The 25767-nt window shown below is 39.7% G+C and overlaps 1 protein-coding gene across 1 annotated transcript in view; it reads right to left on the reverse strand.

Moving 5' to 3' along the window:
- Positions 1–561: 561 nt before the first annotated feature.
- The window catches only part of cd4-1 (CD4-1 molecule), a 43110-nt gene continuing 17904 nt past the window's right edge, over positions 562–25767 (reverse strand). Inside the window, exons 2-12 of the mRNA XM_017706020.2 lie at positions 22149–22278; positions 21577–21709; positions 13497–13563; positions 10589–10750; positions 10317–10475; positions 6923–7159; positions 5057–5449; positions 3923–4195; positions 3064–3164; positions 2860–2906; positions 562–2000 (exon numbers count right to left, since the gene is read on the reverse strand). Coding sequence (XP_017561509.1) covers positions 1970–2000; positions 2860–2906; positions 3064–3164; positions 3923–4195; positions 5057–5449; positions 6923–7159; positions 10317–10475; positions 10589–10750; positions 13497–13551 — 1458 coding nt within the window. The 5' untranslated portion in view covers positions 13552–13563; positions 21577–21709; positions 22149–22278 and the 3' untranslated portion in view covers positions 562–1969. The remainder of the gene's footprint in view (positions 2001–2859; positions 2907–3063; positions 3165–3922; positions 4196–5056; positions 5450–6922; positions 7160–10316; positions 10476–10588; positions 10751–13496; positions 13564–21576; positions 21710–22148; positions 22279–25767) is intronic.

Consider the following 25767-nt stretch of genomic DNA (forward strand, 5'->3'; position numbering starts at 1 on the left):
ATTCATTCATGGCACCGAGGTAGATACAGCAGTTCAGAGTGAATGGAATTAGAGAATAAGACACAATAAGAGTCCCATATATTTGTACTGTTAAAGTTTAACAAAGAAATATTTAGAAACACTTGTTATGTTTCTGTATTCCTACTATTATTACTACTAATAATATTTTTCCTTTGTTTCTGCCATTTTTATCAACTGTACCCCAGCCCCCTGACTACCACCAGCTTGAAGAAGACCACCTGGCTAGTAGTCCAGTGTCCTACTGTAGCATAAAGTGTGATACAACTTCCAAAACTGAGACTTTCATTGCAGAACAAACCTTCAGTCTGGAGGACTGAACTGAAGCTACATACTGTAAATACAGTATTTAAAGAAAATGATTAAAGCTTCAGCTGGATTAGCTCTCATGCTAACCAGCTAGCATGCATGCTATATTAACTACAGACTAATTGTTTCAGCTTCTTACCTTTAAACACTGTATTTACTGTATGCAGCACTTCAGTTCTGTCCTTTAGACTGAATGTTTTTCTATAATAAAAGTCTCATTTTTTTAAAGGAGTGTCAAAACAACTTTTATTCAGGTTTACTTTTGTACAACACAGTTCATGCAGGTAATACCAAGACTAAATAAAAATTCTCCGCTAAAGGTTTGAGATTCAACTAATAACTTTTTCCACACTTTTTACATTGCATAACCATAAAATACATTCATTTTATAACTTTCATTGTTGAATTCAAGACATTCTGTTATATGGATTTATTCAGTGAGCACATAAAAGTGACTTAACAAACAGTATGTCAATTCTAAAAGACTTGTTACAACAAGAAAGAAAATGTTATAATACACAATTATCATTTCATTCACTCATTAACACACATTCACCAGACTCTGTAAATTAACACTACAAACTATACAGCCAAAGGTATGTGAACACTTGAGCTTGTTGGGCATCCCAAAAGTAGACCATGACCATGACTATTACCCTTTACTGGAACTAAAGAGCCAAGACCAAACCCTGTAAAACAGCCTTTGACCATTATCCCTCCTCCACCAAACGTTACTGTTGGCACTCTGTTAGGAGGCGTTCTCTTGGCAGGCTCCAAACCCAGATTTGTCCATCAGACTGCCAGATAGTAAAACGTGATTCATCACTCCAGACAGCATGTGTCCACTGCTACAGAGTCCAGTGGAGTTACACAACTCCAGCCGACACTCGGCCATGAAAACTTCACGCTCTTGATGCACAGTTTTTGTGCTGATGTTGTTTTTGGAGACAATTCATAGTGAGTAATGCAACAGAGGACAGGCAAATAGTACACGCTGTGTGCTTCAGCACTCAAGTTACCCAGCTCTGTGAGTTTGCGTGGTCTACCACTTCATGGCTGAGCTGTTGTTTCTCCTTTCATTTCACAGTGGTAGCACTTACAGTTGTCTGGGGCAGATCTAGCAGGGCAGGAATTTCTTGAATTGACTTGTGGCACGTTTAAAGTCACTGAGCTCTTCAGTACGACCTATTCTGCTGCCAGTGTTTGTCTATTGAGGCTGGAAGGCTATGTGCTTGACTTTATACACCTGTTAGCAATGAGTGTGGCTAACACACTTGAACTCAATAATTTGGAACATACTTTTGGTCATATAGTGTGTATGAGATTATACAGCAATATTCAACGCATTATCACAATACATAACATTAATATAAACATTAAAGCATTCTAAAGTGAGTAATTGTACAATCATATTACACTAAATACCAAGTTTCTGCGCTGATAGTCTCTGCAGAGGTGCGTTTTCAGTTTTGCAGGATTCACCGCCAGCTCATATTTACAAAATGGACTTCTTGTTATGAAATATTTTACTTCCATCTTCTCATCAGTGCAGCGAGCTCAGCTCAACAAGCTTCATTCAGGCACAGGAGACCAGATTCCCTCACACTTCAGTGGGTCTGGTCATTCTGGGCAGAGATGTTCCTCAGGTTTTGTAGAACCCTTTGGGCTGGGGACTAAAACACGACAAGAATGAGACAAAATTATGTTAATATTCAAATATGTACACTAACATTCAAATGTTTGGAATCAAGGTTTTCAATCATATTAGTTATTGAAAACATTCCTAAAGCATCCTAAAAATCTACAAATGTATTTGTTTCTTAAATGAATACAAAACTGTAGAACACCCCAAATTAAATTAATAAAATTAGTATCCAAAATGTTTTTTAAAAAGTTACAAATAAAATCTATATTCAGAATGAAGCTGTAATAAAATTCTAATTCAGATGAAGTTTTAATAAAAAAAAATTCCAGAAAGAAGTTTTAATAAAATAATTATCTACAATAAAGTTCTAATAAAATGAACATTCAGATTGAAGTTTTAGTAAAACTAAAATGTTCTAATATAAATATCCAGAACGAAGTTCTAAAAAATTAATATTTACATGTAGTTCTTGTAACATACAAAATGCAGTACAGAGTTGTAATAAATTTAGTATCTACATTAAAAATGAAATATTAATGACACGTAAACAAGCATTTAATGTGTGTAGAAAATTAAAGTTTACAATGTATATGATATTACTGTATGAGAACTGTCATATTAATATGACCTGATTTCAAGATTTCCAACATTGTGTGTGTGTGTGTGTGTGAGTGTATGTGTGTGTGTGTATATGTGTGTGTGTGTTTGTATGTGTGTGTATATGTGTGTGTGTTTGTATGTGTGTGTGCGTGTTTGTATGTGTGTGTGTGTGTGTGTATGTGTGCGTGTGTGTGTCTGTGTGTGTTTGTATGTGTTTATATGTGTGCGTGTGTGTTTGTATGTGTGTGTATATGTGTATGTGTGTGTGTAAAAGCTATAAAACTCACGTTTTGCAGCAGCAGAATTTGGTCTTGCGTCGCCTGAACATCTTGGCCTTCACAAGAAAACAAAAGAGAAATCAAATAAGAACATTATTACAGTTACACAGCATCGTACAGCGCAAGCTAGGATTTCATCAGGCTCTTATCAGGACCACGTGCTGAACATATGGGAGCGCAGGTCATTAATGATAGTATCACAGCAATGTTTACCTGTTTATGTCTACGGATGAAGAAGACAGTGATGGTGAGGAGCAAGATGAAGACCAAAGCACTGCCAATGGCCACGAAAACCCAAATGGCCACTCGTTTTTCTGTAAAATGGAAACCGTAAACAGAAAGTGTTAGATAGACATGATAAAGGATTATTCCAGTATTTTTAACCTAATCTCTCTCTCTCTCTCTCTCTCTCCATCCCTCTCTCTCTCTCCCTCCCTCTCTCCCTCCCTCTCTCTCTCTCTCTCTCTCCATCCCTCTCTCTCTCCCCATCTCCCCCCTCTCTCCCTCTCTCTCTCCCTCCCTCTCTCTCCCCTCTCTCTCTCTCCCCATCTCCCCCCTCTCTCTCTCCCCCTCTCCCCCCTCTCTCCCTCTCTCCCTCCCTCTCTCTCTCTCCATCCCTCTCTCTCTCTCCCCATCCCTCCCTCTCTCTCTCTCCCTCTCTCTCTCCCTCCCTCTCTCTCCCCCCCCCTCTCTCTCTCTCCCCATCTCCCCCCTCTCTCTCTCCCCCTCTCCCCCCTCTCTCCCTCCCTCTCTCTCTCTCTCCCCACCCCCCCTCTCTCTCTCTCTCTCTCCCTCCCTCTCTCTCTCTCCATCCCTCTCTCTTTCTCTCCCTCCCTCTCTCTCCCTCCCTCCCTCTCTCTCCCTCCCTCTCTCTCTCTCCATCCCTCTCTCTCTTTCTCTCCATCCCTCTCTCTCTCTCCATCCCTCTCTCTCTTTCTCTCCCTCCCTCTCTCTCCCTCCCTCTCTCTCCATCCCTCTCTCTCTCTCTCTCTCTCCTCCTCTCTCTCTCTCTCTCTTCCTCTCTCTCTCTCTTTCTCTCTCTCTCTCTCTCTCTCTCTCTCTCTCCTCTTACTGATTTCCAGCGTCACTGTAATAGATGTCAGAGTTGTAATGTTCTTCTTCAGTTCACATTTCCACTGCCCGCTGTCCTGCATGGTCACTGAACGGATGGACAGATGTGGAGAATGAGGAGGGTCGCCAAGAGAGAACATGGACGACTTTGGGCGGATCCATGTCACTTGCAGGTCACCGGATGGCAGCGAGTGGCCTAGAGTGCAGGTCAGGTTCACCGTATCGCCCGTCCACGCCATCACACCCCGAGGGCCAGCGCTGGGGGAGGAGAGCACTGCAGGAGGAGGAGCCAGTCATGTGAATTATGACATGTTTACATACATAATAATAACGTACCATTGAAAAAGATATGATGATTACGTTAACATCTAAATTGAGGTTCTCATTCAGTTAATACCAAGTAATGAGGTTCTAATTAAATAAATATCAAGAATCAGGTTGTAATTAAACTAATATTTAGAATGAGGTTCTAGCTAACTACTACTATCCAGAATGACATTCTTTTAAAATTAGTATCCAGAATGATGTTCTAATTAAATTAATACTCAAAGCAAGGTTCTAATTAAGTTGTAAATGTAATAAATATCCATAATGAAATGGTAAAACATACCATATAAAGTTATAATACACTAAATATCAAGAATGGCACATCAAACGGTCACAACTTGACAGAAAATATACCTAAATAGACGTGTTGATGTAAATGTGTACATAAAGAGATGTCGATAAATATGAAATAGTTACCACTAAATATCTTCCTGTTCCAAAAATAGTTTAAATATTAAATACATTTTTAAGTACATTTACATTGACGGCATTTGGCTGACGCTCTTATGCAGAGCGACTTACAATTTGATCATTGTACACAGGGAGGCCAAGGCGGTGTTAGGAGTCTAGCCCAAGGACTCTTATTGGTGTAGTGTAGGGGGCTTACCCAGGTGGGGGATTGAACCCCAGTCTACAAGGCAGAGGTGTTAACCACTACACTATCCAACCACAGCCAAGTATATCTTTCACCATTTGTAGTCTAGTTTATAGTTTATAAACGCGTAATAAATAAGTCAAGCGTGTTTCATCAGCGTGTTCTGATACGTATTCTGCTGTTGCGCTGAGCTCTAAGTCTGATCTGACTCACCTTCCAGCACCTCCAGCTGCAGCGTCCGGCTGAGCGTTCTGCCGGGGCTGAAATCCAGGCTGCACGTGTACGTCCCCCTGACGTCCGGAGACACTTTCAGGATCTTCGCTGAGAGGTCGTGCTGTTTCAGCTCCCTCTCTTCGAGGGAGGGCTTGTTTTGGGTGCCAGTGTTGTTTGTCTTCTTCCAGGCTATGGAGGGCTGGAGCTGCAGGAGGAGCTGCTGTTTGGGCCGGTGAGTCAGGTTCAGTGGCGTGAAGCTCCAGCTGCCCGTCCGCAGGCCCTTGTTTTGTACGTCTGACCAGGGGATCACAGAGGACAAGGAGCAAGGGAGCCAGGGAGGAGAGCCGGAGGAGAGGGAGGTGTACACGCTGTCAGGTGGAGGAGGGGAGAGGTCTGGAGGACAAACGTGGGAGAGACGAGGAGAAGGTGAACAACTCAGAACTCGGAACGATTCGACTCAGTTATGATTCTTTAGGAAACGATTCAGTGAATCATAAACTGTCAGTTTCCGTTTACATACACAGGAAATCTGAACCGGTTGTTTGAGTACAATTCAGAACTAAACTTTAAAGTGGCCTGACTTATTTGATGTTGTACACGCAGTTGTGTGTGAAAGTTTTGGCGCCCCCGGTCCGCCCCAATGCCGGCGTGGATAATCGACAGAGACGGGAGAATTCCCAGTGGGCTCGTTGGCTGTTGGGCCAGTTACAGTAACAGGGACATTGCATTGCATTTGACTGGTTTAGATTCAATTTAAACCCTGTAGAGAATATTTGGTCTCACATTAACTACAAACTAGCCCCGCAGTGTTTTTCAGCTGTTTGAAGCCGTCAGTGCAGAGTGGATTAAGTTAGTTGATCTCTTTGTTTAATAGTTTGTTGTTAAGACTATTCCAAGCTTAATGTTTCACCTTTTTTTGCCCAAGAGTGCATATCTGTATCTGTAAATAACCATTTCAGGGGTTAAACCAGCAGCTCCCACTTCAAGTGCTACAGCTCCGGTTTGCTAATTGTAACCGAATCTCGTACGACAGGCAGAGATTAGATGAAACTGATGCAGCAGCTGCGTTCAGGCATCTCCACAGTGCTAATGTGTAACAGCAGCGCTGTCTAAGGTAGAACAATGTTCTGAAAAAGAAAAGTCAGTGTGATGGTGCGACCCAAAAAAAAAGCATTCACTCTTTTTGTAATTTTCACAGGTGAGTCGAGAACTCAACTCCAAAAAACAATGAAAACAAACAAAAATAATAATAAAAAGTTGCCTTAAAGAACACAAGAATGCAAAAGCTATGTAGGAGGATGAGGACATATCCGAGTAAGACCTTAATTTACTCAGCTATCATCGTTTATAGTTATTTTTACTGTTAATTTAATTTAAGTTAAATTTATTGCTAAATTTCCTTCGGGATATATCCATAAAGTATCTATCTATCTTTGTCTAGTGTACTGACTGTCATGACTACATCACATTTAAGACAAAAGTATTCAACAGTTTTTATTTTATCACTAGCAAGTGACCTTGGTTTGCAAATAAATAATATGTAAGAGATAAAAGTAAGAAATTAAGATGAAAATATGCAGATTTTAGAAAAACGTTATTTTGCACCAAGGCAAGATAGAGTGTGTGTGTGTGTGTGTGTGTGTGTGTGTGTGTGTGTGTGTGTGTGTGTGTAGAGTTTGGCGTCAGGCAGTGAATTCCTAATCATTTCATGTAATAACTTTGTTAGGAAGCTTTTAAAGGTGGACGTCTGGTTCCTATCACCACCACTGTGAACGTTCTGACTCTCGTTTCATTGTTTGAGGGTAACTGAGAGGAACGTATCTTCAAATGTAGAAATGCTGTGGAAACCGGTCTCTCTGCGCTCACCTATGACGGTCACTGCGGTCGTAGCTTTTAATTTAGGGGGATCAGACTGAGCTTCACACGTCCAGACGCCGCTGTGCTGGAAGGAGATGTTCTTCACTCGCAGTGAGTTCTGCATGCCGTAAGGTTCACCTCTGGGTGAGATCCACTTTATAGAGGGGGCAATCACACCAGGCTGCGTCTGACAGGACAGAGAGAGATCATCACCCGCCAGGAGGGTCGGCGCAGGGGGCAGATTCACTGAGAGAGAGGGGGGAGGGGGGGGGGGGGGGGGGGGGGCACAGGTCAGTGGATTTTTGTTCCAAAATCAAGTTTTAAAAATCACGTTAGGATCTTGTTCTGTTGTTTGTTACAGAAAAAATACTTCAAAAAAAAATATTTTTTAATTAAGGGGGAATTTCACAGATTTTTTCTAAATTTCTGCATCATGATTCTCTGGTGGCTCTATTAGTGTTGTAATCATGGCACCCCCTGGTTTCCAGGGTCTGAGTCAGTACAATCAACCATTTCACACCAAACCACTCTGAATGTTTACATCTGAGACACTCACTGTTTTGGTGTGTTCACTGAAAACACTTCAAAGTCACTGTAGAATATTTTTTTCCAAGTTCACTAATAATAATAATAATTCGCTTAAAAGGGCATCAGAGTTGATTTCATAAACAACAGGAAGTGCTGGCTAGAGATGTGCAGTGGTGACAACGAAATCCTTTATGCTCTGCTGTACCATTTTAGGCCACAAGGTGGCAGATGATGACTTTAGATCAACCAGCAAGCTTCACTCTTTCATGCCATTGTTGTCATACCACTAATTTCTCGAGAATATCTACTGATCTATTTACTGAGTGCTGATTGGCTGGGAGTGTGATTACTGAGTGCTGATTGGTTGGCATTACTCCTACTGAGTGCATTATTGCTACTGAGTGCTGATTGGTTAGCATTACTGCTACTGAGTGCTGATAGGTTGGCATTACTGCTACTGAGTGTATTATTGCTACTGAGTGCTGATTGGTTGGCATTACTGCTACTGAGAGCTGATTGGTTGGCATTAATGCTACTGAGTGCATTACTGCTACTGAGAGCTGATTGGTTGGCATTACTGCTACTGAGTGCTGATACGTTGGCATTACTGCTACTGAGAGCTGATTGGTTGGCATTACTGCTACTGAGTGCTGATAGGTTGGCATTACTGCTACTGAGAGCTGATTGGTTGGCATTACTGCTATTGAGTGCATTACTGCTACTGAGTGCTGATTGGTTAGCATTACTGCTACTGAGTGCTGATAGGTTGGCATTAATGCTACTGAGTGCATTACTGCTACTGAGAGCTGATTGGTTGGCATTACTGCTACTGAGAGCTGATTGGTTGGCATTACTGCTACTGAATGCTGATAGGTTGGCATTACTGCTACTGAGAGCTGATTGGTTGGCATTACTGCTACTGAGAGCTGATTGGTTGGCATTAATGCTACTGAGTGCTGATAGGTTGGCATTACTGCTACTGAGTGCTGATAGGTTGGCATTACTGCTACTGAGAGCTGATTGGTTGGCATTACTGCTACTGAGTGCTGATTGGTTAGCATTACTGCTACTGAGTGCTGATGGTTTGGCATTACTGCTACTGAGTGCTGATTGGTTGGCATTACTGCTACTGAGTGCATTATTGCTACTGAGTGCTGATTGGTTAGTATTACTGCTGCTGAGTGCTGATAGGTTGGCATTACTGCTACTGAGTGCTGATGGTTTGGCACTACTGCTACTGAGTGCTGATTGGTTGGCATTACTGCTACTGAGTGCTGATTGGTTGGCATTAATGCTACTGAGTGCTGATTGGTTGGCATTACTGCTGCTGAGTGCTGATAGGTTGGCATTACTGCTACTGAGAGCTGATTGGTTGGCATTAATGCTACTGAGTGCATTACTGCTACTGAGAGCTGATTGGTTGGCATTACTGCTACTGAGTGCTGATACGTTGGCATTACTGCTACTGAGAGCTGATTGGTTGGCATTACTGCTACTGAGTGCTGATAGGTTGGCATTACTGCTACTGAGAGCTGATTGGTTGGCATTACTGCTATTGAGTGCATTACTGCTACTGAGTGCTGATTGGTTAGCATTACTGCTACTGAGTGCTGATAGGTTGGCATTAATGCTACTGAGTGCATTACTGCTACTGAGAGCTGATTGGTTGGCATTACTGCTACTGAGAGCTGATTGGTTGGCATTACTGCTACTGAATGCTGATAGGTTGGCATTACTGCTACTGAGAGCTGATTGGTTGGCATTACTGCTACTGAGAGCTGATTGGTTGGCATTAATGCTACTGAGTGCTGATAGGTTGGCATTACTGCTACTGAGTGCTGATAGGTTGGCATTACTGCTACTGAGAGCTGATTGGTTGGCATTACTGCTACTGAGTGCTGATTGGTTAGCATTACTGCTACTGAGTGCTGATGGTTTGGCATTACTGCTACTGAGTGCTGATTGGTTGGCATTACCGCTACTGAGTGCATTATTGCTACTGAATGCTGATTGGTTAGTATTACTGCTGCTGAGTGCTGATTGGTTGGCATTACTGCTACTGAGTGCTGATGGTTTGGCACTACTGCTACTGAGTACTGATTGGTTGGCATTACTGCTACTGAGTGCTGATTGGTTGGCATTAATGCTACTGAGTGCTGATTGGTTGGCATTACTGCTGCTGAGTGCTGATTGGTTGGTATTACTGCTACTGAGTGCTGATGGTTTGGCATTACTGCTACTGAGTGCTGATTGGTTGGCATTACTGCTACTGAGTGCTGATGGTTTGGCACTACTGCTACTGAGTGCTGATTGGTTGGCATTACTGCTACTGAGTGCTGATTGGTTGGCATTAATGCTACTGAGTGCTGATTGGTTGGCATTACTGCTGCTGAGTGCTGATTGGTTGGTATTACTGCTACTGAGTGCTGATGGTTTGGCATTACTGCTATTGAGTGCTGATTGGTTGGCATTACTGCTACTGAGTGCTGATTGGTTGGCATTACTGCCACTGAGTGCTGATTGGTTGGCATTAATGCTACTGAGTGCATTACTGCTACTGAGTGCTGATTGGTTGGCATTAACGCTACTGAGCACTCCGTAGGAAACCAACTCAATCGAGAGCGCCCTCTAGCATGTGACAAACCCGGAAGACATTATTAAATGGCAGTTCTCCTCCTGGTGGGCTAAGCAAAGTTAGATTGGGACCCTTGGTTTGCACAATGTAAAGGGCAGCTGTCATTTTCATGTGGTGTAAAAAAACAACACAAAAGAAGTGAAATCATAAGATTTTCTCACAGTGTTATATAAGTGACGATGTGTATACTGTTAGTTTTTTAATACACAAACAGAGACGGTTGTTTGTCTCTGGTCTTACCACGGTGCAGTATGTACTCCTTCTTAGTCATGTCTTTGTAATCCTGCCGTTCACATCTGAAGAATCCCCTGTCAAAGAAGTCGGTATCTTGAACAGGATTAATGATGAGGGAGGAATCTTTTGAAAGAGACACTCGCTGCTTAAACCCTTCTGGTGCTTCTAAAAGACAGAAATCAGAAAGACCTTCAGTTTTCTCAGTTGGAGCTGCCGCTGTCAGAAATATAATGCACAATAACAGCATGCAGAAGTGCCACTAGCGCCCTCTACTGTACCGTTTCTGGGAGAATCTTGTTTGGGGTGCTTCCAAATCAGTATTTGTTCTTCTTGATTGACACAGAAGTACCATCTCACATATACGTTCTCCTTTTCTGTGTGGCCCTCATTGGGAAGAGATACAGAGCCCCCCATCTGTGCGAAAAACACCTCTGGTTTTCCTGAAAAAGAAATCATCACATGGATCATCTCAGGGCCTTATTTTACTTCATTTGCTTAGATTTTGCAATAAGTAGTATGATCTTGTCACGATTGACCCCTCCCAGTCCGGTCCATGTGTTTTGGTTTTGTAGTCCGGCCCCCTTGTTTAGTGACTCCGCCCCTGATTGTTTCCACCTGTGTTCTCGCCTGTCCCTTTTGTGTTTGCCACTAGTTGTCGCTGGTCTTTGTACTGTTTGTGTTTGAACTGTTTGATTTTTGATCGTGTTGATGCTTTGATTCTGGTTTGTCTGTCATGTCTGCACCCCACCCCCCTCCAGGTCTATCCGTGTTGGCTCTATGACCCTGGACCGTTTAGACTATGACCCTGGATTTGCCCTTAATAAACGTCGCTTATCTCCGCGTATACGTCCGCCTCCTCGCTCCCCGGCGTTTTGTTATGGATACCAGAGTGACTGTGGGCCTATGTGCATTTGGAATGGGGTGTAGTTACAGACTGCAGTCCATCTGTTTCAGTAGTTTCAGGGTATTTTTAAAACATACCAAATATGTTTAAAATCCACTGATGCAAAATATGTCACCCCACAGTCAAATCACACCTTTTGGCCATTTTCTTTCTTGGTATATAGGAATTAATTATACTGCAAACTGCTGTTAACTGAGCCGCTCATATTTCTGTATGATACCAGAAATCAACTGCAGTTTAAAGTGTACACAGTCATTGGGGTTATAATTTACAGCTTAATCAATTGTACAGTTTTCCCGGACCAGGCATGGTCAATCGGCCAAGACATGTTTGGTGTCCAAATTTTGCATCTTGCGTTTAAAAGTGGAGCTCTAAGGCTAACGTTGCTAACACTAGAAGTCAATAGTCACCCAAATCGTTTTGATAAATACGTCCCTAAAACTTCTCCAACCTGCTTAATCCGCAATTCCAAGTGTTTGTTAAGGTGTCACAAGCCTGGTGATGTGGTTTTGGACACAGTATGGCTTACTGTGGACTATAACATGAACAAAACTTCGCCATGTAGCTGAAGACCGGTCAGCCATTTTAGACTACAGGAGTTGTTCCGAATCCCAGCATCCTTTCACATGTACGCCTGTTACTTTAACATATGTATTAGGGAACTTTGGTAAATATTTGAACATATTTGGCATTAAAATGCACTACTTTACAAAGAAAATAAGTAGTAATATACGTAACTGCTATAACTGCCAGATTTCCAAGTCATTGTTGTGGCAATGCTATGTTTATTTAAATCCACCAGGGGGTGCTCAGCATAAATGATCAACCCCAAAAGCTAACCCTAACTACACCACTGTTTGTTTGTTTTTTCTTTTTTTATGGCTCATAGTAAGTCATACTGAGTCTTAAATCACATCAACAAGTCTGCACAACCTAAATAAAGACCTGGATGCAGTTTGATTGAGTTGAGACGTTTTGTGTCTGTATTAAGAGAAAAGATTTGTTTGATAGCAAGTCCTTCATATGGAATGCTACACACATCCGGCCAGCTGACAAACATTCCTTGTGAAGAGCAATGATTTGTATATTACAAAACCCAAATCCAAAAATAGTAGGTACAGTAAGTGAAATGCAAATAAAACCAGAAAGCAGTGAGAATTCGTTTTGACATACATTTAAATGAAAGCCATACAAAGACAAGATATATAATGTTTGATCTTATCAATTTCATTGTTTTTATGTAAATATACGCTCATTCTGAAATTGATGCCTGCAAGACATTCCAAAAAAGTTGGACAAAAGCAGTTTAAGACTAGGAACTTTGTTGATTGTTCAGAAAATATTTAAAGAGAGGTGATGTAAACGTGAAAAAGGCTGAGTCCTTTATGAGCGAGGATGGGACAAGGCTTGCTACTGGCAAAAATGGCAAATACTCCAGCTGTTTGCAAGGATTTTAGGTATTTCACCATCTACGTTGAATAATGCTGTCAACAGATTCAGAGAGTTTGGAAAACTCTTGTAAAGAGCAAGGCTGAAAAACATGAATCAATGTGATCTTCAAAAAACCTCCAACGGCACTACATTAAAAACCAACATGTTTCTGTTATGAGTATCGTCACATGGACTCAGGAATACTTTGGCAAACCGTTGACAATAAACACTGTCTGTCAGTGCATCCATAATGCATGTTAAGACGGAACTATGCACTGTGGAAGTCATATGTCAGCAGTGTCCAGAAATGCTGCCAACTTCTCTGGAAATACACTGATACTCAGTGGAATTGTGTATTGTGGCGAGTGAACATTTCAGATTTTTATGGTAATAATGGGCATTGTGTTCTCTGGGCCAAAGAAGAAAAGGACTATCCATATTGTTACCAGTGTAAAGTTTAAAAGTCAGAGTTGGTGTTGTGGGTGGGCATTATGTGGTCCGTCCTCGCATGATTTTTAAGTGTTGTTAAAAGGAAAGATGACGTAACACCGTGGTAAACATGCTCCTGTCCCAACTTCTTTGAAATTGCAAATTTAGAAAGAGCATATAATTGCAAAAAACTATCAAGTGCATTAGATAAAGCATTAATTATTGTGTTACTGTATCATTTTTCATTTAATACAGAATTTACTAATCAATGATTTCTGTCCTTGTTGCCATTTAAGATGAATATTATTTGTGTGTTTTATGCTTTGGGGCTATGAAATGACTACACAGCTAGTCTAAATTTCCAAAGCTAACATTAAATGTTGTACTGTGATAATGATGGAGTGATTCTGGAGAAGTCTTACCTGCAGCTGTGGGAGGTGAAGGCAGCAGGAGTAACAGCACCAATAAGAACCGCATTCTGTCCCTGAGCTGAGAGTGAGGATAGAAGAAAAACCGAGAAGAGAAATAGTCTCACTCATTTATTATCTATTAGCTATGGGTTTGGGGGGCTTGCATTCACAGGGCAGAGGCATGTCCAGTTGGTCAGACTGCATGTCTTTGGACAGTGGGAGGAAACCCAGACAGACACGGGGAGAACATGCACACAGAAAGGAATCAAGCCCAGGCCCTACTTGCTGTGAGGCAACAGTGCAACCCACCACATGTGAGGACATCGAATTGATGTTAATTGAATGGACCCACTTTTATCATATACTTCAGCTAATAGCGTTAAAAGACTGTAATTAGCCCAAACGTTAAAACAGGTCAAACAAGTCAAATAAAACAGAAATAATGACGTCCAGAAACAGAAAATCTCAGGTGAAGTGAAAATATCCACAACCTCTTTTTGAGAAACAGTCTGTGGGGCTTTTTAAATGGCCCATATCTTATACATTTTTCACATGTGGAATAGAGAAGTTATGGCACATGTTATGTGTTAACCTCAGCAAAAACAGAAATTGGGGCATTTTTAAGCATTTTCTTTTTTCACTTCCACAAAACATGTCATTTGACTAGGGCCGCACAAACTTTTGCATATGACTGTGTATGTAAATGGGCTCTATTCTGATTGGCCACCCAGTGTTGTGCCTCATTCACAATGCAGTCTGGGCTGAAACCCTTCTTATAAAGTTAATGTAAAGGGGTGGAGCTAAACTCCTGCAGAATGTGTGGATTGGTTTTCATGAATTTCATGAAACCATTTCAGCTTAGTTTCCATGTATGGACCATATGGACTGGGCAGTTAACTGAATGTTTCTTCAGCAGTGTTTATATCATACATTACACTCTTTTATTTTTAAAAAGTGAGAAAAGTTTATTTTTCATGATGAGGCCTTTTAAGAGTGGTGCTTCTCATTAATCACTACAGCACTTAAATTATTAAAGATGCGTAAAATAAGGACACAACGAGTGGGAAATTGAGTGCATTCCACATCAGCGCGTGAAATCAAGTGCCAACCTACCAGCATGTCATTTGCATATCATTTACATTAATTACCATAATTCAGGATGTTTTAGTAGGGAGCTAATAAAGCAGCTTTTAGCAGCTCATGAGCCAATGGCTGTTCTTGTAGGTGGAGTATGAGGTCAAGCAGTGAGCGCACTGCTCCCCTTACTGAACAACATATAGAGTTAAAATGAACAACTGAACAGAAAAAATGTAAAGTAAACAAAAAGATTGAACGATTGTGCAGTATGAATTAACCTATTTAAACGCTATGTTGTTTACATTTATGGTATTTGGCAGACACTCTTACCTAGAACGGCTTACAATTTGATTATTGTTACACTAGTAGGCAAAGGTGGTGTTAGGAGTCTAGCCCAAGGACTCTTATTGGTATAGTGTAGGGTGTTTGCCCAGGTGGGGATTGAACCCCAGTCTACAGCGTAGAAGGCAGAGGTGTTAACCACTACACTAACCAACCAACCAGTGTTGCTGTTCCAGTTCATGAATTTGTTTTTTACTAGCTGAGATTTGTTTTGTGGGCGGAGTCAGTAGTATAAACAAAAGCACAGTGTAGTATGACTTTAAATGGATCATGGCATAGTTGTAGCCTTTGTTTATATCAATGTGCATGTAAGTAAGTATACCTATTTTTGGACCATATCAATTGCCATGTACACAAAGCATTAGTTATTTTCGTTTGTATTTTTATTATTGGTGTTATAGATGATACTGATAATAGTTACACGCAAATCAAGATTTTTTTCAGGTTGTTAAACTGTTACACTCAAATTTACACACTCCTACCAGACGTGAGTTTGATCGTACAGATGTGCCAAAGATGAAACTGCCGGGGGGAAAAAGTGTCAGTGAAACTGGTGTGCGCTGATTTTACCAACTGTGTACCAACTTTGATAAATAAGGGCTAACTTTCCCTCATTGAACTTCTCAAGGGTGGGAAAGATGGATGCTTTAGAAGCAGAGTTTTGAAGTGTCAAATTTCTTATATAGTAACATATTTCAAACCTTTATTCGCGGAATTCAGCAGGTGCCCATTGACTTCTATTACAAGCGATATTTGAGTCAACACGTTTTCTGTTCGTGTCTGAATACCGAGAATCATATTGCAGTTATTGTCTGTGGTAATTAAGGTTACAGTATAGATGTATCAGATGATGATTAGTTAGTAAATCACTGGAGTTTTCCTTTAAGCTCCTGATATGAGATGTATTGTGTAATACAGTAAAGCGGAAGGAAGGGGCTTGTGGTGGGCCTTGATTGAATGGAGAGAGTGAGAGACTATAGAAGCCTTGTGGTGGGCTTTGGTTTTCAGACACAAAGGGAAGAGGGGCGCCATGCGGGGGACTTCAAAGACACAGAGCAGAAGAGAAAGAGAGAGAGAGAGAGCGAGTGGTGGAGAGGTGGGGCTGCGGTGGGCTGAGATTGTGCCGGGACTAGATTTTTATCCCTCTCTTCTTAACCTCCTCACCTCCTCCTCCCTCCCACACACCCCCTCTTCCTCCCCTGTTCCACGAAAGACGGATCTCTCCACGCTCGCGAGGGGAGAACAAAACGCACCACACGGCGCTTGGCGACGCTGGGAGTGCGGAGCACAGCGCACTGTGGTCTCTGTGCGGAGCGTTTTTCTGCAAATCTCTTCTTTCTCTTCCTCTAAAGTGACTGAATTTACATTCACATTGGAGAAGGCCTCAAATCACAGGTCTGGAGCTGTTATTGTTGCTTTGGTGTGATATTTAAAAGTGCAGTACTGTTCAAAAATAATTACAAAGCAAGTCTTTTTCAGCAATTTTTCAAAATTCCGGCATAATTCAGTCGAGATGTGAAGTCATTCCAGGCAGTTTGGTGTGAAACGTTCTGTTCTGGAGAAACTTAGAGTTAGAATTGTTCACAGTGGTGGTGATAGGAACCAGACATCCGCAGAAAGTTATTACATGAAATGGTTACGAATTCTCCGCCTGACGTCTAAGACATAAAACATACTTCATTCGTTCATGGCGGAGGGGCACTTCCAGGGAATTCTAGGGCCTTTTTTTCAAATTCATCGTCAATATTATACATAAAAGTAAAAAAGCCATGTGTAGGTTCACTGGTGGTGTAAATAAAGTGCCTGTTGTAGTCATGGTGACCCCTGGTTCCTATCACCACCACTATAAAGACGTCGGAATCTCTACAATCAACCATTTCACACCAAACCCACTCTGAATGACCCTGTTTACGTCTCAACCACTGAGTTGGGCAGACATTTTGAGAAATCGGTGAAATTACCCTTCCTTTACTGTTGTATGGTTACTACAACTGCACAATATGTGGCTGTATATGGTGGGTTCTACAAGTCTCAAGCGCACATTCAAAATGTTTTTGTTTTCATTTAAACCAGGAGGTTTTAAAATGCTGGGAAAAAAAAAAGTTTTGAGAAGCTGAAATATTTAAGATTTTGCACCATTTTATCTCACGGTTTACAAACATGACGATGTTAAGGCCTTCGTACCAAAAGGTCAGACTGTGTTTCAGTCTCATTCCATTGAAGACATAAGACTCGACAAACAACTTGGCTTTTCTGGTTAAATTAAACCGGAACTCTGATAGACACGTCACAGTGAGGGGTGTATGACATGGATGGACAGAGCTTCTCGACAGAGGCCTCCACTGAAGCTGGTGTTTATGACTCTCAGGTGGGTTTGATCTCAAATTCATACAGCTTGAATGCTTGCGGCTACTAACCCCTCAAATTCTCAGGCTTATTACATGCTAAGGCTTATTATTCAGTAACTGCACTAACGTCAGTGCAAACTGGCCCAACTGTTCTGAGGCTATAGACTTACAGGGGCTGGTGGGCCGTGGTTACTTAGGGGTTTAATGCAAAATGGGGCACACGGCTTACTCAGAAATGCTGAAATTTCATGTTAAAATTTTTAAATTTTACATTTGGATCACTGGTTTAGTTTCACTAGTGGTCTCAGACTCTCGGACCCTGCTGTGTATATGTACGGTACCAGTTTGGGCACATTTAGTTGAATATTCAGTTTTCATAAACTTCATTTCTAAGACAAGTTCATGCCTGTGCATGAATTACTGAAGAAATTTTCAATTTCAATAAAATTTACACTCCTTTGCAAAAGTCTGTACACCTTTGGGTCAAATTACAGGCTTTGTCGAGTGATGGCAACACTTTATCTACAGAGAGTAAATATAAAACTGTTGACTTTGTCCAGATGTACTAGAAAAAAACATACTATATAAAATGTGCCATAATTTTTGCACAGGCCACATTTTATGTTTTACTTTCTTCCCCCAATGTGTTACATTCCGTTAATAAACAGTAAGTGTGTGATTTCATAGGATGTGTAAACTTGCACGTCATATAATGGGGGTGGGCGTGGGGGATGGGGGGGGGGAGTGCACAGACTTTTGCATATGACTGTATACACGGTAAAAACTGGGGTTTTATTAGACACAGTATGATAAAACAAAAGGTTTGGTAAAAAAAAATCTAATTTCTAGAATTTTCCAGAAAGTTGTGGACGGTCAGCCAAGACATGTTTGGAGATTTTGCTCCTTGAGTTTACAACTGGGGCTATGAGGCTAATGCTGCTAACACTAGAAGTCAATAGTCACCCAAATTGTTATTGTAAATACAGCCCCAAAACGCCCCCCCCCCCCCCCCCCCCCCCCCCAACGTGTCTAAGCAGATAAACAGTAACAGATAAATGAATTTTTAAAAAGTTGCAGTGTTGATGATATCAAATAAATAAATAAATAAATCTCTACATTGGAGTGTCAAATATATAATAGTATAATAATATAATACATAACTAATAGATCAATGTTCGCCTTAGTTTACACAAAAACAACAGTATATAAATGTTATTCCACTTTTTTATCCTTATTTTTTATGAGCCTTTTTTTTTTCAAATGGACATTAAAATCATCTGTAAAGGTGCTGCTTTTCTCCACTTTACAAGCTGCATGAGTCAGAATGTCTGTATTGTAAAAGTCTAATCTGAAGCGCTGACCATGTCTGCATAGCTAGCTGCTTGATAATATGTGATCGTGGGCTTCATATGGATGAGCTGTGGTCCTCACGGTGGTCTAGTGAGTAGCTGAATTGGGAGGCATTATTTTCAAGGAGAAAAGATACTCGGTGTGTAATATTTAATAGCAGCAGGCAATATGACATGTTATTGTGATAAATTACACCGCAATATAATTTAAGCGGTGTAGCGTCATCTGGAAGGGTGCCTATACTCTGTAAGTCTTAATGTAGCTACTTTCTAAAGGAGCGGATAAATGCTACAGCCAAAATGATGAAATACCACCTTACAAGCGCAATCATCATCAACCGTTTCATACACTGGGGGAAAAAAAACGGTAAACAACAGTAAAAAATCAAAAGGACAAAATTTGTTAATTTACAGTAAAAGTCTTAAATTAGTAAAATTAGTCATTATGTCTCTTGGCTTTTTACTGTAGTTCAGCTAGTTACTCTGACTTTATTTTACTATAATAATTATGGGAACAAGCATTAAAAGAAATGCCAGTATCTGTGAAACAAAACAAATCATTTGATTTTTATCAATTTACATTCTATTTTTATAAATTAACAGAAGCCTCAAAGTACAGTATATGTACATGCATGGGAATGTTTTATCTCCAAAGAATTTGGAGAGCACACTAGAGATTACATTTCTAGTTGTATCCAAGATACGACTTTTAAAATGATGTTTATTCCCTCCACAGGGAACAAACTTAAAAGCGGTATTTTTCTGCATAGTTTAACATATTAGGGAAAAACTTTACATATTTTTGTGTTTATAAATTAACGCAGAATATATGATGTGCCATAACTTTTGCCACATTTTATGTTTTATTTTTTCCCCAATCGGCAATAGTTGTTCTTTACAATGAATATTGAATCAATAATTGTGCATTAAAACTTATTTTCACTTTAGAAAATCAACAAACCATTTTGGCAGACGACTCTTACCTAGAGCGCCTTTTTAAAATCACGTTACAGACGTGATTGTAGGTGATGTAGCGTCAGGAGTCCAGCACGAGGGCCCTTCTTTGTATAGCATGGTGTGCCTGCCTGAGTGGGGAATTGAACCCCAGTCTGCTGCTGTTCAGTGTTTATCTACTGCGATGCTGCATAATAGCAAGTTTTTTCAGTAAAATGTACGGCATGACGACTAGGAGAAAACATGACGACGTCCCCAACACACTGAGCGCTGGTTATTTGGCTCACGGCTGGACGGTCGTGAGGTTTTTGCTCTTACATTTAAGGAACAAATCATAAAACCTAAACGTACCTCACAATTTTTGAGTGTTAACGTTGTAAGCCATTCTCAGAGGTGCGGGCACACATAATACCCAAGTATTCACAGACCTGCACTGATACTCCTAGAAGACCAAGCAACCTGTAAACAACAACAACCAGGGGATAGTGGCCACAGTCCTGTGCAAAAGTTTTGGCACCCGCGGTCAAACGATTTGTAACATTTGCGTCATTTGAGTGAACACGTCCTCCTCTTTCTGTACATTAACCCCTTAAGATCTCAGGGTTATTAAAAGCTAAGACTTATTGTTCAATACCTACAGGGACTTCAATGCAAACTGGTTTAGCTGTTCTTAGGTTATAGAAGTGTGGGCTAAAACTGTGGCCGTGCTGGTGGTCCCTGGACATTTCAGGGTTTAAACGGCTAAAATCTATAACTGTGCACTAAAATTAGCAGAAAAGGGCCGTTTTTAAGTTCCCTCTAGAGAATGCGTTCACTTATTTTCACTCAGAAAACCAAAGCAGTGCATTTAATATACGACGTCCATCTGACTCTATATAAAGTACACAGTGACAAGTAGCTGACTGGGTGTCAGCTTGTTATGACATCGTATTGTTTGGCTTTTAGCTCCTTTTTTACCGATGTTGATTTTTTTCTAAAACATCACCGTACCCAAAGTTTTGCACGTCATCGTTAATATATAAGTATCGTGATATTTTTGCCATATCGACCACTGTTATGTTAAAGCAGTGCGCCACTTGTAGAAAAGAAAAGCAGCAAATAAAGAGCCAAGAAAGATGAAGCAGAAGAAAGTGCAGCGACAAAGAAGAAGAAAAAAAGGATAGATGTAGAGATAACGAAAGCAGGAGGCTGCACCTGAGGAGCTAACCCAGAAAGACAGATGATCAGGGCTGTGGTCAGAGCGGAGGTTAAACAGAAAACTCAGACGCAGAGGAGCAGTAGGAAGAGCAGATTGAGGGCATGTGTACACATTTCGAAATGACTTTACCTCCAAAAATCTTTTAAATGTGTCAAATTTTGTAATTACAGCAGCTTTTGTGTTGCTACGCTGTGGGATTTAAAGTCGATAGGCATTCAGCGTTGTCAAACTGTAATTCATATTAGCGCCTCAGATGGCTTCATATGTTTACTTTGTTTATACTTGTTTGCTTAATCGTGTCAAATTCTTTAAACTATACACTTAATGATATACACTACATTTTCTAGACATCTTAGTGTCTTTAATCAGTACATATACTTTATACGCTTCATGTTGACAATTTTATTTCTTTTTCACCAAAGCTAGTTACGTAATGTTATACATTTATAATAATATGTCTTGGAATTTTTACTTCAGATTGTTTTGTTTGAAGATGCAGGTGGACCATATTCCAAGAAATCTAATTTCCCAAGCAGTTCCTTAGTGTTAAACTCCAGTTGAGAATGTTTGTATGTTGAGAATTAAGAGCAGTGGTATAAAAGTAATTCACTGATTAATTTTAAAACACTTTTTATTTCACTAACATTCACAAACCTCTGCTATCAAAGCCATAAGACGTGGCGCGCATATATAACGCAGGACAAGCTTATTACATGTCTTTGATAGGCATATTACAATATAATAACATAATAATAGCTATGTAATATGCCATCTTTTGTAGTAAATTATGAACTAATTAGAAAAATACAAAAATAAGGCCGTACCTTTGTTGGAATATTCAGTTTTTGATGATCGGATGATCTGACGCTTCTCTCAGACGTCCTCTCCGGATGTGTTGACTTGCTGGGTAAAAATTGCTCTAAAGCGTGTTCCACCCCTCCCTTACGTCTGATTGGCCTAATAGGGAAAACAAGATGACCAGTTATTGGTTTAGAGCTCCGGAAGCAAATAATGTCGGATCTTCCATTTCTAACTCTCTGAAGAGACAAAACACGGCTGATGATTGTTGATGTCCATGGATGTAAATAACTCATACATTAGTTCTCTGGAAATGAAAGTTTTTGTATATACATTATATTACATTATATTGCATTATATTATATACATTTTCTTGCCTTAGATTGTTTTGTATATAGATTCTGGTGGACTAATTTCCAAGAAATTTAGAATCCTTCAATGCTAAAGTTTTGAAACTGAATATATAATGTAAGACAAGTTTATTACAAGTCTAATGATGTAGATATTACAATATAATAACATAATAATAACTATGTTATGTGCTATGTTTTGCACTAAATACTAAGATAATGAGTAAAATTACAGCATTTGCTCATACCTGTGTTGGAATATTAAATTGTTGATGATGGGATGATCTGATGCTTCAGATGTCGTCTCCGGGTATGCTGATGCGCAGAGTAAAAATTGCTGTAAAAGGTCTGTTGACCCCTCCCTTACGTCTGATTGGCCTAATAGAGATAACGAGATGTCCAGTCATTGGTTTAGATCTCAGTCTTCACTTCTGATTGGCTGAAGAGACAAAGCACTGATGACTTATGATGACCATAAATGTAAATTACACATACAGTAGCTCTTAGAAAATAAAAGCTTGTCATCTAATATAATAGAATATAAAATCATTGTTCGCTTAAGATTGTTTAAAGTTTGCTTGACGATCCAGAAGTTTCTGGAAACTCAAAAATCCAGAGCGGTTCCACGTGGCGTTTGAAAACAGTCTGAACATTTCTTATTGCAATAACACTCAGAAATGTCTGTAATCGAAGCCGTATGAAGGGAAGAGTGGAGATATACCCAAAACAAGCTTAATACTAGCTTATGACATGCACATAACAACATAATACCATAGTAATAATATGTAATATGCTATATTACAGCAGCAAAGGATGAAATGTTAAATGAAACTGAAAAATGAGATTAAAGATGGATGTGAAACTTTTATGGCATGTTTCCCAGCCCCAGATTAAGCCCAAGTCTAGAGTAAATATTAATTTTAATGTTGACGTAGCAGTTCAGTCCAAAGCCATGCTTAATCCATGCCCATGAAACTGGCCTTTAGAGTAAATTGTCGCTGTCCAAAGAAAAACTTGCATCTCCAGAATAACAAATTTACAGGAGAAAACAAAACATTCTAAACCTAAAATGCAAGTTAGTATGAAGAGGTTTGTTTCTGAGTGTTTTTGAAGCGTTATTAGTCCATTTATCCTGGAATTCAGTGTAAAAGAGAGCCGCCGGGTCTAATCTACCACTTTTTTTTCTGGACAGTGATGAAATATTGTGTTTTTTATTTAGTGTTTTGAATAATAATGTCCACTTCTTGTGGGTATAATAATATATTGTATTAATATATATATATATCTTTAAAGTCAGTATTCCACGATACACAAAACATCCTATGTGATGAAATATCTACCAGCATCGAAAGCTCAGAAATAACAGAAATTTGATCATTGATTCTTTAAAAAAATGTATTTTTGGCTGGTCTGTAATTTTACTTTTTAATAATTTAACTTAGTAGTAACAACCAGCTAATTGGTTAAGTTCACACAGGGCATCAACTGTAATCATCATCATAGTTCACTAGTATGACCATACAAAGCTATTTAACGGTAAAGCTACTGTAAAACTGAATTTTTACTTGATGTAGATTTAGACACCATGCCAGTGTAACTTTATCTTTTCTCTTTTTCTATTCTGTCTATAAACACTCTAGAAAGTTTACAACTTTTTCTGACGAGCCAAAATGTAAAAAATGAGCTTTCTTGTTTACCTAAAAATTCATTTTACTCACAGAACAACGTTCATATACATTTGAAGAATTCTGTACTTTTTTCATGGTGAATAAAAATGAACAGCACTAAAAATAAAAGCGCTTCATTGAACGGATTTAACATTTGATTAGTACCTTCACATTATGTTGAAAAAATGGTTCTTTTTTGAGGTTTTTATGGAACTTATAGTGGTTTTTCTAAGGCATCACTCCTAAGCACCAGTATTTTAAAGAGTGATGGGCAGTTTCTACTTCTGCTTTGAAATGTTCATTTTGCACATTTTGTTTTTATTTTCTTACAAATTTGCAATCTGTAAAGATGAAGTCTATGAATAAAAGCAGTACTTTCTACTATTTAGTGAATATTAAATACAGAAAAGAGGCACAAAAGTACACAAAGTAAACCACAAACTATGCTTTGTCACTTAGAGTCCAATATCATAGTGTAATTCATGAAAAAAAGCTGAAATCACAGTTTAACAAAAAATGACGATTTGCTAATTTGCAGAAATTTAAGGGAAAGCAAAATCTGAATTGGCTGAATATTGATCTCATGCAACATTTTTGCCTTAATCCGATTTTCAGATTGTTCCTCAAACCAGCATTTAATTTCTGAAAACTAGACATTGACGACATCAAGTTTTGGCAAATGATAAAGTTTTTATTAGGGAGCCAAATCTGTCCCGAAATGCTTCAATTAGCCTCGAGATTCAGTTCAAAACCTACAACGACCCTGATATCTGGAGCCTGGACTTCCGAAAACATTTTATGCTCACTTTGAAAAACAGAATTTTCATAACATCTTCTTGCTTCTGCATTTTAGAGGCAACAAAATATACTGCATGGTTTTACAATGGGTACTTGTCACGTTGTTTGCACGTAAACATTTAACCACCAGCATCAAACCAGGTTTAAAAGATTGAAAGATAGATAACAAACGAGTCGACTACGCCACCGTCGCATTTATAAATGAGATTATCCTTCAGATGTGAGCAAACGTTTCAAGCACTGTGAAGCTACAAAATAGAAGCTAGAAAATAGAGGTTCTCAAACTGGTCCTTGGAGACCACGAGATTTTTGTTCCAACCAACATGCACCGTCTGGGGGTCCACGAGGACCAGTTTGAGAACCTTGTGATGCATAGTTCTTTAGAGGACCGTTTTTGTACATAAGCAATGCAAGTGCAAGTGTGAAGAACCTTCTTGAAGTTTAAGGATCCTCTACATACTGTAAACGCTCTTGGAAAAACCCTTAAATTGGTGAAGGACCTCGGCGTGATGTATATTACATTCTTCAAATGTTTTTTAAAGGTTCTTCACCCTCAAACATCTTTTCTTCAGGTTCTTTAGGGAACCAAAAGTGGTTTCATCACAGCTTCGGTCAATGTGTATCATTTTTAAAAGACCTATTTTCCACAAAAGCCAATCTGAGATTACAAAAGTAAGGTAGACGATACGCATGCATGTAAAGTTCTTCAGAATTCCAGGAATATTCATTTGCAAACAGATTGAACTTAGAAGGTTGCCTGAATTCCACCAGAATTCTTCTTTCCGGATTGGATGGTTTTGCTCTGCTTGTGTTTAATTGGTGGATCATGCCATTCTTTCATAACGTTACCACAAACATCTCCCTGAAAGCCCTTCAGAACATGAAGTTCTGCTGTTGTGGTTTCTTCAGTCTGGCACCGCATTTTCGTTTCATTAAGCGAGTCATGGAGAGGAAGATGTGGGACAAACGTGCTGAAATTCCAAAAGAACTTAAGCATTTAAGAACTTTCTCTTTCCTTCAGGGTCCATCTGAACATGCCAGGCCAGCAGCTGTAATACGGAAGAAGAAGTTTCCTGGACAAACAAAACAACGAGCGCTCGTTTGGTCCATGTCTTCATAACACAAGACAAGGCCATGAAAACGTTTTCTGGCATGATGAAATGGCTCTTTAGATTGATGGAAAGTTTGTTTATGGTTCTATCTAGAACCGTTTTGAAACCCCAAAAGGGTTTTTCTTTTGAGGTAATATAAGCGTGTTGCGTTAGGACAGGGGTGATTTGCTCTGGGGAACCACATGAAGGTGAAGTGGTTCTTTAGATTAATGGAAAATCTGTTTATTGTTCTGTATAGAACATTTTTGAAAATAGTTCTATATAGAACCCAAAAGGGCTCTTGAAGAACC

Source organism: Pygocentrus nattereri, chromosome 3 (genome assembly GCF_015220715.1).
Source record: "Pygocentrus nattereri isolate fPygNat1 chromosome 3, fPygNat1.pri, whole genome shotgun sequence".
Lineage (NCBI taxonomy): Eukaryota > Metazoa > Chordata > Actinopteri > Characiformes > Serrasalmidae > Pygocentrus > Pygocentrus nattereri.